The sequence below is a fragment of the Thunnus albacares genome, chromosome 14, assembly GCF_914725855.1.
Source record: "Thunnus albacares chromosome 14, fThuAlb1.1, whole genome shotgun sequence".
Taxonomy (NCBI): Eukaryota; Metazoa; Chordata; class Actinopteri; order Scombriformes; family Scombridae; genus Thunnus; species Thunnus albacares.
Genome location: NC_058119.1, coordinates 4,792,730 through 4,814,389, shown reverse-complemented (window position 1 = coordinate 4,814,389; position 21,660 = coordinate 4,792,730). Strand labels below are relative to the sequence as shown.

The 21,660-nt window shown below is 39.7% G+C and overlaps 1 protein-coding gene across 1 annotated transcript in view; it reads right to left on the bottom strand.

Annotated features, from left to right (window-relative positions):
* b3gat2 (beta-1,3-glucuronyltransferase 2 (glucuronosyltransferase S)) overlaps window positions 1–21,660 on the bottom strand; it is a 54,627-nt gene that overhangs the window by 4,794 nt on the left and 28,173 nt on the right. The window contains exons 2-3 of the mRNA XM_044372804.1: window positions 21,175–21,319; window positions 8,024–8,172 (exon numbers count right to left, since the gene is read on the bottom strand). Coding sequence (XP_044228739.1) covers window positions 8,024–8,172; window positions 21,175–21,319 — 294 coding nt within the window. The remainder of the gene's footprint in view (window positions 1–8,023; window positions 8,173–21,174; window positions 21,320–21,660) is intronic.

Here is a 21,660-nt window from a genome sequence, read left to right as displayed (position 1 = left end):
GCCTCAAACAGTTATTTATATGAAACCATGTGAGAAGTTTAGAAGGGAAATGTCTATTTAAAGGAACTATAGACATCTGAAACATGACATGGTGACACAACTATACATCGATTTTTTGTAAGAGGTAACGAAAAAACGGTTGGACACCACTGATTTAATCTTTAACAATGTGTTGTATTTTCTAAACTTACCATATCTTTCCTATTTTTCTTTCTTTCTCTCTAAATAGTAACTATAGCTGTCAAATAAAGGTAGTTGGGTAAAAAGTAGAATACTTAAGCACAGTGCCTGAGTAAATGTATTCAGTTATTCCACCAGTGATAATCAGGTAGCAACAGTTTCCAGTTTTGTCTTGAAATGAACACAGATCTTGGGTGAGTGCACTTTAATTGCAGTTTATTGTAACTTGGATCTTATTTTCATAGCTTTGGCCCTGGATCTCCTCTTAGTTATTTAGAACCATGAAGACTACAGTAAAACTGTGCACATGTATAGTAGGTCAAAGTTTAAAAAAAGAAGTTGGCTTGTAAACCGTTGAACCGTCGAACACTATGCCTTCTACTATGTCTGCCTTCCACAACTGTTTGGCTTACCTGGTGGTTGGTTTAAGACCTGTCTGATCATCTGACCGCTTATGTTTCTTGCATGTGTTTTTAGAGATGTCCAAGATCTCAGCAAGGGACTTGGTGAGTACAGTGTTATTATTACCAGAAATACAGGTCACTCTGATCTTTCTCTTGCTCTATCAAGTAAACAAAGCTATTACTGTTCTCTTTGCTAATAAAAAAACAGAGGAAACTGCTGAATTCATGTTTAACAAATTGAACAACTTTTGAACAAACTTTTAAACTTTCCTTAAAAAAAGTGACAGCACCTAATAGACATGGTGTCCAAAATTACAAAAATAACACCCAAGTTGACAAAAACAATCTCATCACTAGGTCCATTAGTAGCTGTTCTGGAGCTTTCGATCATATCACACAATCATCCTCAGCAGATCAGCAGGTAGAGTTTTCCGAGTTGTCACGGAATATTAGATGTTCAAATTTCTGTATTTCTGAGCACTTTAAGGTAACTTGAGACTTCTTTTGTCAACTGTTGTTTCCAGGTTCAGGTTTGAACTTTCAATCTCAAGATCCAAGTTGAAATAAAGTGCAATTATCCTTTAATGGGACAGACAGAAAAAGAAAGCATCACATTTGTAAATCCACTCAAAATGCATTGTGGATCAGATCACACAAAACCAGACCTAGTAGTGGTCAGAAATGCATTCAGCCACATTAATGAAATAATAATTACATTTTGCAGGAACCTGAGAGCCAATGCAAATGGAATAGACAGCAGGATAGTTTTTCAGTCCATGGCAGCAGACCTCCTTGTGTCCCTTTCCCTCTGTGTCATTTGGTCTGTCTTCTTTTTTAATCTCCACCTTCAATCAATCCATCTATCTCTCCCTTTTCTCACTACACAGGCTCTTACTCTCCCTCCTCTCCTCCTCCTCTTCTCTGTCTCCTTTTCCTCCTGTGCTATCATCTGTCTCCATCTGTTCCTGCCTCCCCCTCCTTTCTTGTCCTGTCACTGCTGTCTGTTGCCATTACTCTCCTGCTCTAACTACATTACAGCTCCTGTCAGTCGTCTCCAGATACTGACCAGGCCATCTGATGGGCATTTCTGCCCTCCATTGTCAAGGTCGGTATTAAGGGTCTGTGATCTGATCCTAGATACCTTCCTCAAAGCAGACAGAGCCTGGAGTTAGGGTGTGTCACAGCTGCTGGAAAGGGCATCAATATTAAATCATTTCCATCACAACTGTGCAGACCAGCCTGAATCAACCAGAAGATGTTTGGATATATCAAGGTGACATATTATGCTTTTTTGTGATTTTCTATCACTTTCATACTATTAAAATGTTGGATATCTATGATAAACAGGGTCAAAATTTCAAAACTTGAGGTGGAAGTACATAAAGGTGCTCCCTGCAAGTCAAAAGCCAAGGTTTCAACACAATGTTAACGCTTCATTTGTAAAGTTACCTCTGCTTCCTACTCGTAATGACATCAGATTGTTTGCACATTTTTGCATATTTCGGATTCGAGCTCAAACATGTACGGATGTATTTGAGAAGCTGGAATTTTGAGTAAAGATATAGAAAAAGTTGTGAAATCCTACTCCTATAATTTGTTTTCGTAGCCTCCCGAGCTCCTGAGAACAGAGTGGGCTCCTCGGGAGGGGGGCCTTAAAGAGACAGGAGCTTAAACAGCCTGTTTCAGACAGAGGCTGAATTGAGGGGCTGCATATATAGTTGTATAAGAAGGAGTTTTTTGAACTGTAAATCATGCAAAGATATTCCAGTAGGGTCCCAGAATATAGATATAGAGCTGGAAGTGTGCATGATATGTCCACTTTAAATCTGTCGAGCACAAGATGGAGAAGCTGTGATATTTACAATTTTGTGGGGATTTAGCTAACCGATCAACAAAACAATTTGGTTTATTTACATGTATGTACTGTATCTTTTGTCTGCACAGGAGAAAATGTCACCACACAATGATTTATTAGTGGTCTGTCTGGACAGTCACTGGTTGTGATTCATTCCCTGGTTAGAGAAGTTCCCAATTGACTGGAAAGAGTAGTTTGACATTTTGAGAAATACGCATCTTCCCTTTCTTGCAGAGAATTAGATAAGAAGACTGATAGCACTCTCACCACTGTACGGTAAATATGTAGCAGCCAGTTAGCTTAGCTTAGAATTACGAGGGAAACAGGGGAAACAAAAGCAGTTTACCAGCACCTCTAAAGGTCAAAATTAACACATTATATCTAGTTTGTTCAATCTGCACAGAAATCAAAATGTAAAAATGACACGTTGTGGTTTTACAGGTAGGGAGGTGTATTTCCCAAAATGTCAAACTACTCCTCAAGTTGTACTAAAGCTTGATTTAGGCTACTCTTAGTACAACTCAACTTTGCATAAGGGATTTTTAGTTTTTTCATTAGTTTTACTTGATTATATTTTATTCCATTTTATATTAAATTGCCTGTATAGTTGTTTTTTGTATTGGTTTTTTTTTTTGGAATAATTTCACTTTCTGTACACCCAAATCACTAATCAGTGATGATGTCATCTCTAACTGCACAAGCACATTTCCTGATGTCATCACATTTTCTCTCTGGGTGATCTAAACCCCAGTATGTTACAAGTCACAAGAGTTATGATGTCACATCTCACACTTCCTCACTGCAACTACATAAATGATGATCAGTGATATCATAGCTTCATCCTGCATACACTGTCTGTCACATCTTCTGACTACACAACAGTGGCCTTATGAGTGATGATGTCACATCCCGCTGCTTTTTTAACTGTGACGTGATAAATGCTAATATCACATCCTCTTGTCTGTGTGGCACTGGGTGATGACTGATGATGTCACACCCTGTTAATGGCCTGTATTAATATCAGTGGCGAGGCAGCTCCATTATGGTAATGGGGCTGATAATGATGATGATAGTTTCAACACAGAGCTGTCTGCAGCGGCAGCAGCAGCCAGTTATAAATGATGATCCAGCAACACAGGAGGGTCTTTATCCTGTTCCCTGCAGGAAATGTTTATCCATAACCCACCAGGGACTTACAGTGTGACCTGCATATGCTAACCAGTGAAATTAGATTTTTTATTTGTTGATTCCAGGTGAAGCAGCAGCCTCCTGTACTCTTCTCCACAAAGAATGGAAATACTATTTGCAATGTTATGAAAGATTAGTTCATGCAGTCTATTGGCCTGAATATTTATCAAAAGAACTAAAAGCCTATGAAGCCTTGCCAGCGCCCCCTACATGCTGCAATGTTCATCACACCCTACAGCATGATATTACTGGACCAAACAAACAACATCCTCACAGTTGGGTGTTCTTAGAGCTTCACCATCAGCAGCAGTATAGCACGAAACTAAAGCCCTGACCATCTGCTGCCTCATTGGACCCCCTTCATCTCTTAATACATCCACTCTCATGTACACGTAACTAATTCAACAACTTATCATATGCATCTGTGTTCAGCAAAACACACACATTTAAGCAAATATTACAAAATAAACCAATCTGCCAAGTATGTTTTTTAGTCACAATCTGAATTCTCACTATATTTCATCTCTCCACATAGTGTATAACTGCAGTGAAACATTATGACTATGGGTTTAGCTTGGAGAGAACATCATTTTAGAGTTGAAATGATTAGTCGATCGATAGTTTAGTAGTGGACTGACAGAAAATTAATTTGCAACTATTTTGTTCATTAATGATTGGTTTGAGTCATTCTTTCTTGCTCCTGTCTTTCTTTTTTCTTTTTGTAGCCTCACTTTTTTGGAGAGACATGATTGGCTGAATGATCCATCAACATAAGTACGATTACCTCATCTGAAGACAGATTACTTTTGTCCAACCCATCTCCAGGAGTGGACTAAACCATGTGCACTTTTGGGAGGGCAGAAGCTAGCTGACAGGCTCTACTGTTGACACAAACAATTGTCTGTCAACAATAATGATTACTTATAATGCTAATAGCAGAAAAATAGCAGAAAAAAACCCTCTTAATTATTTGTGTCTTGAGAGCCGTACTTATGTTTGAGCCCTTGGTAGTTAGTTCCACTATTCCCTCCACTGTGATGCCCCTGAGCACAAGTGGGAGCATGCAAGTGTTCAGCAGTTTCATGGTGATCTGCATATACTCATAACAAATCCTGAGTATAAATTGACGTTGTGGCCACAGGTTGAAGCAACTGTCATGTAAATCAGTGGCAATCAGTTTTTGAGATAGCTTGTCATGAATCAGATTTGACCTGAGGGTGGTGCTATGTAAATGTCATTGGGTCACCAAAATCACTCAGAATCAGCCTCTAGGTGCTGAGAATTTCATAGCAATATGGCCAGTAATTGTTGATGGATTTGGTCTGGATTTAAGTGTCTGACAGACCTAACCTAGTTCTGGACCTCTGAATCACTGCCCACATCACATTGCCTGGGTGGATACGTTAAACACTGTTGATTGGTTAGAACAAATTAACATCTCCTCCCAAACAGAAAATGGCTTAAATGTGAGCTGAAATGATTAGTCGATTGATAGTTTAGTGGATTGACAGAAAATTAATTTGCAACTATTCTGTTTATTAATTAATGGTTTGAGTCATTCTTTCTTGCTCCTGTCTTTCTTTTTTCTTTTTGTAGCCTTTTTTTGGAAAGACATGATTGGCTGAATGATCCATCGACATTAGTACAATTACCTCATCTGAAGACAGATTACTTTTGTACCCAACCCAACTCTCGTAGCAATGTGGCCAGTAACTGTTGATGGATTTGGTCTGGATTAAAGTGTTTAATTGACCTAACCTAGTTCTAGACCTCTGAAAATGGCTTTAATGTGAGCAGGATGTCAAGCTAAAGAGTGAAGTAAAACAAAATGCCAATTCAGTCTGAATCTCAGTCTTTGATGGACCAACAATACAATCACCAATATAGCCAAAAACACGATCATGAAAGGAATTTACAAAGCAGTTTTTAAAATAACCCTTAAACACCTGTAAATGGATTGAGACTTGTAGACTTGGTGCTTGTTTGGAACAACTGGGGACGTGACACTTTTAGCTCACGTACGCCTTGAAAGATAAAAAAAGAAGTAATAGAATCCATTTCTCACAAAAGTCCTTTATGGCGGCTCTGTGATGGTTGTCAAGAGGATGAGTGGCTTCATAAAACCAAGTGCCAACAGGGGCTGTGGTGATTTGAGATGAGCTGCATCGATCTAAGCTGTCTAAGCACAGAACTAGAATTGATAGCGTTATAACACCATTTCTATCCAATTCAAGCTGTGTGTGTCTAAGTTTAGACTACGCCACGAGCTTAAAGCATTCATGCTGCCAATAGCAGGGAGAGATGCCCCATGGTTAGTTACTGCTGTGATGGTAGCCTTTATTATGACTGCAGTTTAATATCTCCCCCACACACTCACACACACACACAATAGATTAAGACTGATAAATTGTGCTTTTATTAAACCCCAGTCTGTGTCATCCATCTCCAATATGCAGGTCAGAGCAATTTGATTACATACTTATTATATAACTGATCACCCCCGCCCTTTGTAATCAAACCACATATTTCCTTGTTGTTTAAATGAAATGTAGACATGACTGTCAGCACTTAAAAAACAAGTGTGAGGGCACGAGTATGCATGAATTTAGGGGTGTAAGGCAAAGCTACTCTCTGAATATAATAAAAATAAAATATCTGTATTTGAATTTATAGTGGAGCTTAAACTGGAGGTTTTTAGAAATTGTTTTTCAAATTGTGTACACTGCTTAATTTTCTTTGTAAAATGGTTTTCTACTGGCATTTATACTCCTCATAAGTGCATGAATAAATTTAGCTGCTCACAAAATATACCAAATAACATATCATTTTAACCATGTACCTAAATTAATCAAATAATACAGTGTGATTTGTATTTGAACCCTGCCTTCAGAGGAAGAAAGAAAGTCAATCTAAACTCTAAATCTCAGCTGTATAACTGTTGAGGATCTGGGCAGAAATGAATAATTGAAATAGAACAGGAGGTTTTAAAAGTGAGAGTACAGTCAGAATTGCATTGGGCCAAAATAGCTCATGTAAGTAAGGCCACATGTAAATTGTGTATGCACTATGTTTTGGTTTGAAGTGCACATTCTACACAAAATCCTACACTGACCAACTCATCTGGTGAAAACTGATGAAAAGTTATTGAGGATGAACTGAATATCAAAGTTAAAGGACAGGTTCACAATTCTTCAAGTGTGTCTTAAAACAACAGTCAGGTGCCTACATGAACAGTGAAAGAGGTTTTCCTCACTGTAATCATTCCTCCTGTTCATACTGACTATTTAAAGATCCTCTTCAAATGTGCTTTCAATGTAACTGATGGGGGCCAAAATCCACAGTGTGTCCACACAGTCATTTTGTCAAAAAATGTATTTAAAGGTTTATCTGAAGCTTATATGAGTCTTCAGCAGTCTGAGTTAGTCATATCAAGTGGATATCTGACACATTTACAGTCTTTTTAGTATCAAATTCCCTCTTTGTGTTTCCCTGTTGAGCTGTGGTGGAAGTATAGTAACAAAAAGAGGAACTTTAGCACTAAAAAGACTGTAACATTGAAAGATATTTACTTGATTTGACTCATTTGGAATCTGAAGCTTCACATTAGCTTCAGATAAACTTTTAAATACATTTTTGCACAGATGGAGGACTGTGGATTTTGTCCCCCATCACTTACACTGTAAATGCATTATGAAGGGATCTTCTAATGATCAGTATGAACAGGAGGGATGATTAAAGCAAGAAGAACCTGTTTCAATGATCATTTGGGCTCCTGCCTATTACTTTGAGACAGATTTGAAAAATTGTGAACCCGTCCTTTAAAACTGTCTACACCTTTGTGTTTTCAGCCTATAGCATATTTATATAAATTTTCACACACCTGCATCAGGGAAAATCACACTGCTTTCCATGAACTATCAGTTCCTGTTTGCACTGTATAGACATCAATCACCTAGACTACTTTGATACTTAAGAAAAAATCTGAATCTGATGACACTGAGCCAAGATCTTAAGATCCTGTCACCACTGTCGAGAGTGATTTATCAATGTGTGTATGATGTCAGTGTGTTTAGATTTGACTGAGTTATGACTCTGAGAAGAAGTGTGATGTTGATGCCAAACTGTGTACATCAGGTCAGTGGAGGAAAAGAAAAATATAACTGCAAAAGTTCCAATGCTGTATGTATTCATATTTGTTTACAGCCCTAAGAGACGAAGACTGGCATTATATGAAACAAATGGCAAATGTCCTTGACTTCAGCATGAAGCTGTGAGCTGCTTTCATGATGGCACAGATGCTCGCTCATGTCAAATGAGGCCCTTGACCCACATTGTTGCATAGTTAAGAGTATACTCAATCTGTTACCACGGTAACAGTGGTACCTTAGTTACTAACCCGGGTGCAATTGTTGGCCTTGGGCTCCAACTCAGTGACCTTGGTGATCTGCTTTAGGAAGTCGGACTCCTGCATCCCCGGCTGGGAGCCACGCCGCTTGAACTGCGCCCTCGGGTTTGCCAGGATCACCTGGAGGTTCACCGCGAAACCTGAGGGAGAGGACGCAGGGAGGAAGAAGAGGAAGTGAGGGGACAAAAGCAGAGAAAGGGTGAGGAGGTTAGCCAGCATGCATTAAAAGCACATTATGAGACTATTATAATCACACCAGAAAATGATGGAGTGCGTTAGTGTATCTAATGACTATGATATGGCTGATATGAAATTCATTTACCACAGGGGTCTACCATTCCCCTGTGATAATTGCACTGTAGATGAGAAGGAAGGGTTTAGAAAAGCATGAGAGGAAAGTCAGAGGGAAGTCAAAATACTCATGATTCCAAAGCAGAGGTGGGTTTAATGGTTGGTCTGCACTCACATTTAATCAATCTGATTAGAACAATTGGTAACTGTGGGGGATAACTGGCTATCTGACACTACCTAATTACTTTGGAAGCAAAAAGTACTCTAATGGTCTGAGAACCATTAATATGTTTGAAGGTTGAAAAGTAATTCTGATTGTGAGATTCGGAAAAAAAACAAAAAACAGTTCTATTGCTGCAATTAATGACCCAAATCATGTGTTTGCATTGGAAAATCAAAGATGACTACACAAAAGCTAAAGCTAAACCCTGCTGCTGTACTTTAACCTTGTCCTCATCAATGTGTGTGTGTGACGAACACATCATTCACACATCCGATGTGTTGTCTGACCCCAGGGCAGAACTGTGGAGGTGACACATGATGAGTCTCTTTTACATCTTTTTGCCCCCACCTCTGGCTGACTCTTACTGATGGAGCAAACTGTTCAGAGACAGAGCTGTGAATAATGCTGGAAAAAAACAAAGAATTGAAGGGACAAAATACAGAAACACCTCATCGATGAACACTGAGTAAATATTCTGTCCCTCTTTGTCTGGTCTCTATTCTTCTGCCAACAGTCGGCAGTTTGTCTGTGTGGCATGATTGTTGTTGCCACATTAAGTCATTTTGCATTTTTATTGACTGATGCTCGTAAAATTTAGGACTCTGGCCTCTGTGGATCTCTATAAGCCATCGGTTTTGAAAACATAAAACTGGTGATTGTCAGACCTCTTTCAAAGCTGACTAATGCTGGTAATTGGCCCACAGCTCAGTGTGATTGACCTTTTTATAATATTTGTTGTTCAGTTAGTCGGCAGACATTTTTCATGTGGTGCTCCTGAGAGTATGTCCTCCACCCAAGAGGCAACTACCACGGCTTGAGGCTAAAGCCAATGTGGGAGTCCCTTAAAGTGCAATGTCACTGACGGCCGCTAGATGCTCCAACTGACCCCCATTCAAAAAGCCTCAACCTCTCTCTAGAAATACTAAGTCAACTACAGCAGTATACAGCCATGCTAGCAGCTATGTGAGTCTGTGCTTAGATGTAACGCTGCTTTGAGCTAAATTCTCACGTCGGCAGCTAACATGCTCATATACTTAAAATATTAACGTGCTTTGCTTTAGTATAATATTATACTATAATGTTTACCAAGCTCATCATCTTAGTTTAATGTGTTAGCATGCTAACATTTTTGTAGTAAACAAAAAGAAAAGCTGGCATGAATGTCAATTGTATAGCACAAATTAAACTTCTGACCAGATGATCCACCAAATATTTGTCAGGATATTTCACTCTGGACCAGCAGACATTGTGCCTGGTCGCTATGGCATGGCTAAAAATCTCTTTGTATGCATGTAGACTAGTCTCTGATTCTCAGTACTGTGAATACCCTTATAACCAAAGGATAAATTGTTGGAGAACTAAAAGTTAGAGAGCTTACTAATTATTGTTACTGATCTAAAGTGAGTTTTGGCTGTTTTAACTTCCAGTCAACATTCAGCATGTTGAAGGTGTTCCTGTTCACAAATATTCACTAGATGGTTCAGATATACTCTGCATAGTCTGTATGATTTCTTGTCCTGTGTGGCATTTCCCTTTAAGACCCCACACTGCAGCCTCAGGACACCCCCACTGGGATGAAAACAAATCCCATCAGCACTTTCTCTCTTTCATTCTGCCTGCTGTGTAACTCTCTCAGCCTTCCTGCTGAGTCAGTAGACAGGAAAAGGAATAGAGAAATAGACCTGCATTCACATAAATTTAACTTGAAATTAATTACTTGGGAGATGAACTCTGCACCATTGAAACATTCAGGAGTCCATTTTGAAATTCACACTTCTGCTATGTGGTTTGTATTTTACAGTAAAATTATATCAAAAGCTCTCTCTGTCAATCAACAAAACATAAGAAAACCAGTTGTCACAGTGGGTCAGTGTTCACTGCCTTGTTGTAAACATGTCTTTGCTCACAAGTTAAACCTTGAGGCTTATACAGTGTAATATTAATGTAACATCAGTTGCTTAGCTAAATTGGCCAGGCTAGTGAGCAAGCTAACAATGCTTAACAACCTTTTATTAACTGAGCTCAATTTCACAATCTAGTATACAACTTTTACAACACACTGCTTTGTGGAGAAAATGAATCTCCTCATCTCCTAATTGCATATTTGAGCTCTGTTTGTTAGAGGAGAAGTTAGATTATAGATCAATACCACTCTTGTGTCAGAGTGTTAAGTGCAAAGTTAGAACTGAGAGGTGATTAGCATAGCTTAGCATAAAGACCGGAAAAAGGGGGAAACAGCTAGCCTAACTCTGTCCAAAGTTAAACAATCTGCCTACCAGCACTTGTAAAGCTTACTAATTAACATGGTATATATGATGTCCTTCAGTGGCCTAGTTAAGATGCATACCACATTACTGCATGTCATTACCCATCTCTCTCCTCATTTCCTGTCATCTCTCTCTACTGTCCCTATCTAATAAAGGCATAAAATGCCCAAAAATATATTTTAAAAAAACACGATTTATTTAATTCGTACACAAACAGAAATGTAAAAATAAATTTGTCCTTTTTGGGGGAGTTACAAGTGGAAACTTCCTGGACTCTTGTCATCACAGTGAGTAAGGAATCTGGGAGTTATCTTTGATCAGGATATGTCCTTTAACTCCCACATAAATCAAATCTCAAGGACTGCCTTTTTTCACTTACGTTATATCACAAAAATCAGGCACATCCTGTCCCTAAAAGATGCAGAAAAAACTAGTTCACACATTTGTTACTTCTAGGCTGGATTATTGCAATTCCTTATTATCAGGCTGTCCTAACAAGTCTCTAAAGACTCTCCAGCTGGTCCAGAATGCAGCTGCACGTGTTCTGACTAAAACTAGAAAAAGAGACCACATTTCTCCCATTTTAGCTTCACTACATTGGCTTCCTGTAAAATTTAGAATAGAATTTAAAATCCTTCTCCTAACTTACAAAGCCCTTAATGGTCAGGCACCATCATATCTTGAAGATCTCATAATACCGTATTATCCCACTAGAACACTGCCCAGTATGCAGGCTTACTGGTGGTCCCTACAGTCTCTAAAAGTAGAATGGGAGGCAGAGCCTTCAGCTATCAGGCTCCTCTTCTATGGAACCATCTACCGGATTCAGTCCGGGGTGCAGACACCCTCTCTATGTTTAAGAGTAGGCTTAAAACTTTCCTTTTTGATAAAGCTTATAGTTAGGGCCGACCAGGCTCGCCTTGGATCAGCCCTTAGTTATGCTGCTATAGGCCTAGACTGCTGGGGGACTTCCCATGATGCACTGAGCTCCTCTCTCCTCCTCCTCCTCTCCATCTGTATGCATTCATGTAACATCAATGCATGTCACTAACTTTGCTTCTTCCTCAGAGTTTTTTTGTGCTTTCTCATCTCACAGGAAAACCTGAGTCCCGGGCCGAACCTTCGCGGTCCTTCACAGTCCTGATGGCATCCTTCCCTGGCTGTTGCTGCTCGTGCTTGTTGTTGTTGTTGTTGTGATTTTTTTCTTCTGTCCCCCCTCCCCCTTTCTCTCTCTCAGCCCAACCGGTCAAAGCAGATGGCCGCCCACCAAGAGCCGGGTTCTGCTTGAGGTTTCTACCCGTTAAAGGGGAGTTTTGCCTTACCGCTGTCGCCAAGTGCTTGCTCATGGGGGAATTGTTGGGTCTCTGTATATTAAAGAGTACGGTCTTGACCTGCTCTATGTGAAAAGTGCCTTGAGATGACTTCTGTTGTGATATGGCGCTATATAAATAAAAACTGATTGATTGATTGATTGAGTGAGGTTACTAGTTAAACGGAAGTGCTGGGCGGATGGATACAATCAGGTGTCTCTGCAAGTTGATTTCCATACAAACTGAAATCGGTGTCTGGATGGCAGGAACAACATATTGAAAAATCTCAATACCAGTGGTGTAATTTATCTGTAATTTGTAATAAATTGGCTAAGACATATAAAAACACAGAGTATAGTCCTTAAATGCCCAATCAAGAAAGCAAAAATGAAAGTGTGGGTGCAGTTAGTAGAACAGAATTTCACTGAGGGAGCAGTAGAGACATTAAAGTTTCTAGTTTTGAGCATTACAGGAGGATATTTTCAGAAATGGTTGCGATCCTCCATGCGCAAGTTCTCTGCATAATTACTGAATATTTATTTATGCAAATCGTTAGTGGGTGGCACGCCTTGGCAATCAATGTGTTAGTGTGGGAATTCAACCCCAGTAATTCACCATCCTCACCTCCTCTATTTTCCCTCTCCCCTTGGCTAAGCAGCATTTTCTAGGCTGCAGCTATGCCGAGGTACTGACACATGGCTAGCAGACCGCAGTCCTCTGAGTAATGTGAGAGTCAGCGCGGGTCACAAAGAGAGAAAATGTAGACATGCAAATGGATTTGGCTTATCATCCCCTTATAGTGGTTAAGTTTTCTACATTTTAGGCCAGGTCAGCCATCACAGACACACCCACTCTCTTCATCCTGTTCTCACCTTCACACATACAGACACAAATATACACACCAGATTGACTTATACAGAAACGATGTTTATAGATTGGAGGTTATACTGATGTCCACTACATTTTAATTTGACAATTTTTTGTGACATTTTAGGGTATTATTGTCTGTGAAACTAATTGAAACACTAAAGGAGTTACAAAAACCATACAGAGAACTTTACAGAATACCTATACAGTTATTAGGTTACGCTGATATCCAGCTTATTACTGCTCTGTGTGCGATACTGCAGGCTAATCACAGAGATAAATGCAGCTCAGGTGGTGGAGCAAATAGATATGAGAGCAATTACTAGATATACATCTGCTGACCTGCAGCTAGCCTCAGTGATATGGAGATCACAGCTGAAATAAAGCCATGTTTACCCAAGACGCTACTGTCCAGACTCTGCACTAACTTGTCCCACTTTACTCCTGACCCACTCTAGCTGACCTATATGACTGCATGTATCTATTGCATGCGGAGCTCATCCTCAAAATACTACATTGCCATTTTGGAGAAAAATATCTACCTGTAGTTGCATAGAATTTAAAATGTTTGTACAACTCAACTTACCTTGATCTGCATTAATAGCTAGTCAGACCCCATTTACGTCTGGTAATAGCATGCAAGATGCATCTGGTTACTTTATACGTTGAGTATGGGGCCTTTGCATTCACACCTGGTATGACTAAGCATTCTTGCTTCTTGATTCAGCCTGCATTTTGATCGAATATCAATATGAAAACTAGGTAGGCATAGCTGGCAGACTTGTTAACAAACATGGTGTGACCCAGGTCCAGAGAAGTGATGCAGGATAGTCTTGAGGGAGCAGTTCAACACTGTAGACAGGATTTTTGAAATACTGAGGTCATGTTTCCCTCCAACACCACTCTCAGAAAATTTTGACCAGAAACTAAAAACCAAAATGAAGGTCTGAAGCCTTCTCCATGTACTGAAGGCACTGCTGAAGACTTTATTTATTATTTTGTTGGCCTAAAAGTATTCTAATTTAAAGCGGCTATAATAAATATTTTTCTAATAACAATGTGTGTAATGTGTTGTGTGTGGCTCTTAGTGATGAACCTACAGAGAATTATCAGTGACTCTGCAGCTCCCCTCAGCTTTATGGAGCTTTATAACAAGTTTTAGCTCATTGTTTAGCTGTGTGGCTGCAACTTTACTGTTGTGGTGTATTCTCAGTGCTCTCATGGTGTCATTTTTGCCTGCAGCAGGCACCTGTTTTCAAAGAAAAAGCTCTAAAAGCTATACACTACCTGCTCAGCACCAAACTGCAAACAGAAACAGTTAGTGACTATCTGGTGAACATAGTGGACACAGCATTAATATGTTCTATTCCTTATCCAGATAAGATATCGAGATCCTGATTGCATGTTAATACCAGGTGTACATGGGGTATTTCGATGCCACATACTGTACACTGTTCATGCTTTTTCATGTATGTAAGCTTTAAGTTTACAGTCAAGTCTTTGTCCTGCTATCCTGCAGGCCTGCAGTTGCTGATGACAGAGAGTCAGTTGTCAAAGTTGGATATCCATAGTTCCTAGTTCCATAGTTCCACCCGGTGAAAATTTCCCATTGACCAGCACTTTAATCCATGACAACTGATCTCAAAAATCTCAATAATCTCAATAATGTTTTTGGGGATCCCCCTGACTTTTCCTCTGGTAACATCACCAGCACCAGAAAGATCAAAATTTGATGAGCAAGTTGTCATGAAATTTACTGGGCACCTAGGAGATCACCATGTTTTTGAGATAAAAGAGATGAAGGAGAGGAGATAAACATTTTAGATATACAGTACCAGTCAAAAGTTTAGACACACTTTCTCATTCAAGGAATGGGAAGATGTGTCAGACATGATATGAAACATACAGTACATGATGCAGTTTGAAGAGGAATAAATTTTAAAAAATGAAATGAGATTGAAAACACTGCCTGGTTAACTCTGCTTTATTGATTTATTTTACTCTAGTGTAACCTGAAGCTTTGATAGCCTGAGGGCACCATGTGATGTACTGTTGTCCTCTAGGGTTACATGTGAGCATGCAGCCAATTTAATTTGGTTTCCTCCCTCTATACTTCCTTTCTGTCGCTGTTGCTGCCCATTGCTCTGTTATTCATTTTCAGTTCAGAGGGTGATGCGAAATAGAAGAGTTAACTGCCAAGGCAAAAAAAAGAAGTGAGCACACTTAGCAGCCGTCACACGTGGAATTAAATGATACACGTAAACTAAATGAACTGTTTGGTAACCTCTATCAACAGTGGGATCCACTCCAGATGTTTAGCAGATCCTCCAACAGACAGGCTTCTTGTTTGTTTTGAATAAAGACAAGGACAACTGAAAACTCAAGGAGCGAGGTGTCACAGTGCCACCCACACAGTTTGATTGACGGGTGACCACTTGTTTGTTTTGAATAAAGACAAGGACAACTGAAAACTCAAGGAGCGAGGTGTCACAGTGCCACCCACACAGTTTGATTGACGGGTGACCACTGGGACGTGCGGTGGAAAAACACCATGGCAACGAGCACCTGGAACCAATGACTGAGACAAAATCAAACAGGAACTACCACCTCGGAGTAGTGAAGCCAATGTCCATCTAATGGTCACTAGGCTATAGGTCCAATAAACCACTTGTGTATTGAAATCTATTCAAAAACCATCCCAACTTCTCTCTGAAGACATTTATTTTTTCCACTCAAAGGGTCCCCTTCTTTAAATGTGTCTGTGTGTTGATTCCAAAGAACTTTTGCTCCTTTCAGGGTTACGTATATTTAGGGTATGTTTGATGGATTTACAGGTATTCACAGTCAGCCATAGTGGTTGCTGCTCACTTGTCCCTTCTTAGCTCCACACGGATTCTGGATTTTCTAGCTCCAAGATGGCCACAAGTAGTAAAACATAATTCCAGGCCTCCAAAACAATGTCCCTTCAGAAACCCATGGGTGACATGACAGACACTACCTCTTTGTTTTTCTACAGTCTACTAGGGGAATGTAAAATGAGGGACGCACAGATTTTTACAGATTTGATTCAAATATCTCAAGATCTTGTTCAAAAGTGAGGGTAAGACCGAATGTGAGATCGACAGGTGGATTGGACCGGACTGTCGAACTGAATTAACAGGTTATCTATGCTCCAACCCTCACCTATGCTCATGAGTTTTGAGTAGTGGCCAAAAGAATGACATTGCAGATAAAAGCAGCCACAATGAGTTTCCTTTGCAGGGAGGCTGGGATCACTGTTAGAGATCTGGAGGAAGCTCAGGGTAGAACCGCTGCTCTTTTGTATCAAAAGAAGCCAGTTGAGGTGGATTGGGTATCTAGTAAGGACCTCCTGGGTGCCTACTTTTAGAGGTTTTGCAGGCATGTCCGACTAGGAAGAGACGCCAGGAAGACCCAAACAAGCTGAAATAAATACATATCTCATTTGGTCCTGGAACATCTTGAGACCTTTCAAGAGGAGCTTGAGGACGTGAGTGGGGATTAGGACATCTGCCTTGCTTAGCCCACTGCCACTGTGATTCAGACCCGGATGAGTGATGGAAAATGTATGAAATTGATATATGGAAGATTACTCCATCAACAAAAAAATGAAGCCTTGCGGTAGTTCAAACAAGCACGGAGAACCAATCAACTATAGATATTGGTGACTTATCTCTAACATGAGGTGTTTCATATAAATCTAAATTTGAAGGTTCATTCTTGACCTTAGATATCGTAGTTTGTTCTTAACTCAGGTCTACTTAGTAGACTTTTTCTATAGCACTTAGCCACCTCTCAACGTTCTATACTTCAGTCACTGATAAAGACCACGAGATGTGGCTGAAAGCTCTGGAAGAAATGTAGTAATGTAACGAGTTAAGAATGAACATTTGGTGCATACACCAACGCTGATCTCTACATTCTTGCTGCTTCACCACCGCTTGCTTTCAGCATTAACTCCCTCCGCCTCCTCCTACATTTAGTTGTTTGTAAATTTTGAAGGTTACTGTCCAAATGTGTTTTTGTGAACTCAGGGACAGTCTGTGTCAAGCATGCTTAGATTTGTTCCAGAGCATCACATGAACACAGCAAGAATTACAAAATGTGTGTTATTGTTGCAATAAACACTGAAGCCCTTGACATGAGCGTTTTGACTGAATTGTACTAATATTTTCCAAGGACTTATGATCTACAATTTTTAGTTCTCTGTTCAGTTCATCTTACGTGCTTAGCTGAACTGAGCTTACTACAGTACCTCAGTGCAGGATGATGGGTATTTGCTTTGTCTTTAACTGCTCCTGCACACTGTCTCTATCCTCCTCTTCTCTCTCGCTCTCATCTCACCATCTCAGGAGCAGGGTATAAACACTGGGGTTACTGGGGGTTAAACACTTTCATGTCCCCTTCTCAGGAATACTCCCAAGGCACAAGTACCACTTCAAGGTACAACCATCTTTGTGTTGGTGTGTCTTTTGTGTGTGCATTTTTGTGTATATTGAGTGTGTTGCCCTGTTTTGCAGAGATTCTGCTCTAATGTGCATTTGGAAAACTGCATGTATGCATGTGTGTCCGTGTCTGGGAACATGTATGCCTGTCCACTTGTATCAATTCAAATGCTGGCAGGTGTGTTCCTGCGTGTCTTTCCAATAGATGCATGATGAAATTGTGTGTGTGTGTGTGTGGGTGTGCACATGTGTATAATCACAGACACACACACACTGAGGTGAATAGTACTCCACACCATCATTGTCCAGGCTCCATTGTGTCTGGCTAAATGAGACAGAGCAGTAGATGGGAGGCTTTAGTGGTCTGCTAACAATACAGCGCTGTATAACACAATACTATTAGGACACGCACTGGCACTCACTCAGCGCTCTGCAGACACCCCATTGTAAATCCTATGAATAATAATTTAAGAGTGAATAAAGTTTGGGCCGTTTGCACAGTGCAGCCATTGTTGTTTTTACAGAATTTAAAGCAAAAAATGCTGCGTAATACAGCCGTGGCAGTAAATCTTAGTGGTGCAAATTGACAGTGTAATTATATAGCGCAGTGTAAAAGTAAGGCTGATAATTACAGTGTGTGTATGTGTATGTGTGTGTTTGTCTGTGTGAGTGAGAGAGGGAGATTAGGTGGAATGGGATGGTTGGGGGGAGGATGTAGGGATGAGATCTTGCCCGTGGTGGAGCAGGAAAGGTGGAGGAAAGAAATAGAGAAGCTAACTCTTGATATCACGGTTTAATTAACAATAATCCCAAGGGCAGACCTGTGCATGTGTGTGAGAGAGTGTGAGTGCATGTGTGCTCTGCAGCAGTGCCCCCGGCTGTTTCGACATATGTGTTTGGAAAGATATACAGTAGGCATGCAATCATCATTTGTATCTATGGTAAAACCCTCTGAAATGCAACACTTCTACATTTAGAATTATTTACCAACAAAAACAGGCTTCATCAGAGTCTGAACGCAGTATATGTGTGGGTGAAGTGGAATAATGAGAGCTGACTGACAGGGTATTATTATTTGGTCAGTGTGATGAATTGTTTTCTCTCAGGTCAGAGGGAACATTGGTGCTCAGTGCTCCTCTGATTGGATTTTTACACTGGAGATGTGGAGATGTAAATAGATTTATGATGATGTTTGCTTAGTCTTCACTCTCCATTAGGACAATAATAACGACAAGAAAAATTTGGACTCCATCTAAAAATGGGCTTACCTAACCAAATGCATTCATATCCCTGCAGTATTGTTGTGGAGTTTGATTTTAGATTGACCCCATCCTAAAGGTTGATCGCTCCTTGTAGTAATTTGGTTTTGTTTGAGCATGAGCATCTTTTGTTTGAGTGTGTAAGATTAAACTAACAACAACTAACAACTAAAACCACTTGTTTAAACCAGCATTAATAGATTTTTGGCCACTTGGGGGTTGTGCAAGCTGTAAATACTGTACAACATTGACATATTGTCACAGTTGAAAATTGTTATGGTGGACAAACATTTTCCTATGTTGGTCAGTCCGCTACTTTGGTTCAGATGGAAAATTTCAATAACTATTGGATGGATTGGAACAAAATTTGTATTTTGTACAGGCATTCATGATACCACACAATGAATCCTTATGACTTTGGTGATCCCCTGAATTTTCCTCTAGTACCATCATGAGGTAGATATTTGTGGTTTTTCAGTGAAATGTCTCAATAACTACTGGATGGATTGTTATGAAATTTCATGTGCCTTTATCAGGTCAAAATTTTTATTGGTCCAATTCTTTGACCAAATACCTCCAGAGCTAATGACACTCACATCAACTTCAGCTGTACTTTGTGTTAAGTGCAAATTAGCAATTGTTAGCATGCTAATGCACTAAGATTGTGAGCATGGTAAACATTATACATGCTTGCATCACCTTGTTAGCATTGTCATTGTGAACATGTGACGTAAGCATTCATGCTGATGTTAGCATGGATGCTAACATCGTGCCTCACACAGCCACTAACGTGGATGGCATGTTTTTTTTTTTTTTTTACCTCAACTTAGTTTAAATATTTAGGTTGATGCTTAGATGCCTGCTTCAGGTCTTAGTGTCAATTCAAAATGTGCATATAATACAATGGATAGAAATATAAGTAGTATAATGTACTTCCCATGTTAATGTGATAAAATGATGGGAAAAAATCACCATGTATAAAACTTTCCTTGATTAGGTCGAATTGTCCAGTCAGACAATGTAAAAGCCTTTGGGTTTTGAATTTCATAAAAAATAAGTTGCAACATTGTGAACACTACAGTTATTTTAGAAAGCAAACGCACTAACAGCAAGGCAAGAAAAAATGAAATGAAGCCATCATAGGAGGTTCAAGATCATTAATAAGTCTGAAAAATGAAATAATTTTAAAGATGATTCTAAGCCTCTCAGTATAGATAGAAGTCACTGTTGTATGTGCTGAACTGGTTTAAGAGTGCAGGGCAGACTTGTTGGGCTTTATATTGAGGCCTGGGGAGTCTTTCTGAGACAACGGGCTGTATTCAGAACACATAAAGTGTTCAGTTTCCTGATGTCTCAGGCTTTCATTTTAAGGCCGCAGGGTTCCTTAAACTCTGATTCCGTCTAATGTGTCGCCTCTCAGCACAGTTTTGCTCAACGAGACTCTGCAACCCTGCTTTGTGATTTATATCAGGAATAAACAATCAAGCAAAGTAGCACAGGAGCTCCTGTGTGGAGGAGTAACAGAACATTAAATTGGAAAGATCATATCTCATTTTATGGCAAATTAATCCATGAAAAAACAAAAGCTCAATAGAAAAGCTGTCTGATCTCTTCAGGTAAACTCATAGAAAGAAAGAGCACTGCTTATTGTTTTCTGTTTGTTCTCTAGTCTGATGAAAGCCAACAGACCAAAACAGTCAAGTTGACTTTAACCGTTCACTAATCAATGACCTGATCAATAAAGGCTTTTTGAGGTTTATACAAAGCACTGGGAACAAAAACGGGGAACAAGATTTCATTCACACCATTATTTCCTAAACAGCTAATCTGCAGTATAACAACAGAACCAGAGTAACTACAATAAACTCTCTACAAACGCCTACTTTTTCAAACAAACCACTCCTTTCTCACTGTTTCACCCACTGTGTTTGAACCTCCAGATAACAACTGATCCATTTGAAGGATTTTATTCCAGCTTTTAATGAAAAGAAACAAGAGGTTGTGCAGGCTGAGTAAAACAATTTCATTTGTTTCCAATACTAATCAATTCCTCTAAAGCATTGTCTTGAATTAGCTTGAGATGCCCTGCAAGATATGTTATGATGTCTTGCCTTTTGAGTTTTGAAGTGTTGAATAGAGGAAGGATAACAGCCGTCATTGCCATCTTTGAAGGACTAGTTTGACATTTTGGGAAATAGATGAGAAGATCAATAACACTCATGTCTGTGAGAGTGGTATCGACTTTCACATCAAACTCTGCAAAAAAAGTACGTAATTGTATTTCCCAAAATGTCTAACTACACTTTTAAGCACTGCCTCTAGGACTGACAAAAATATTGTCAACACATGGGTTGTGTGTAAGGTGATTTGGATTATGAACATTCTGGTTATTTTGGTAGAACGAAAAAGAAAATCTACAATCAGTTTTATTAACAAAATGGTGTTTTTTGTGTTGCTCATACCTGCCATGTCGGTGGCGAAAGGGCGGTCCGGTCTCCAGCCGGTGTACCAGCCCACAACTTTTCCCCCCGACACCAGGGGGCGTTCATACGCTCTGCCACCCACAAATCCAACAGGCCACACAGACACACCTCGAGTGCTCCGCATCTGCAAAGAAGAGGGAGGAAAATGGTTAGTTCAGTTAAACATCTGCATTCATCCAAGCTGATGTACAAATACAGTACACACACGGCTGGGTGATATATTGAATTTTTGTTTGTGTGTGATGTGGAAATTGTCTACATTGTAAAAACTGAATTATTACAAAAAGGGTTAATTTTAGTCAGGAAGAAAGGTAGATCATAGCTGGCTACATTAGCCGTCTTGAGTCATGACAGTAAACTAACAGTTACACTACAGTTTATGAGACCGTTGTGACTCCAGGTGGCCAGCCGGCTCAGGCTGTGAATTGAACTGTTGCTTCTACAAGAGAAATAAACTAAAAAAAA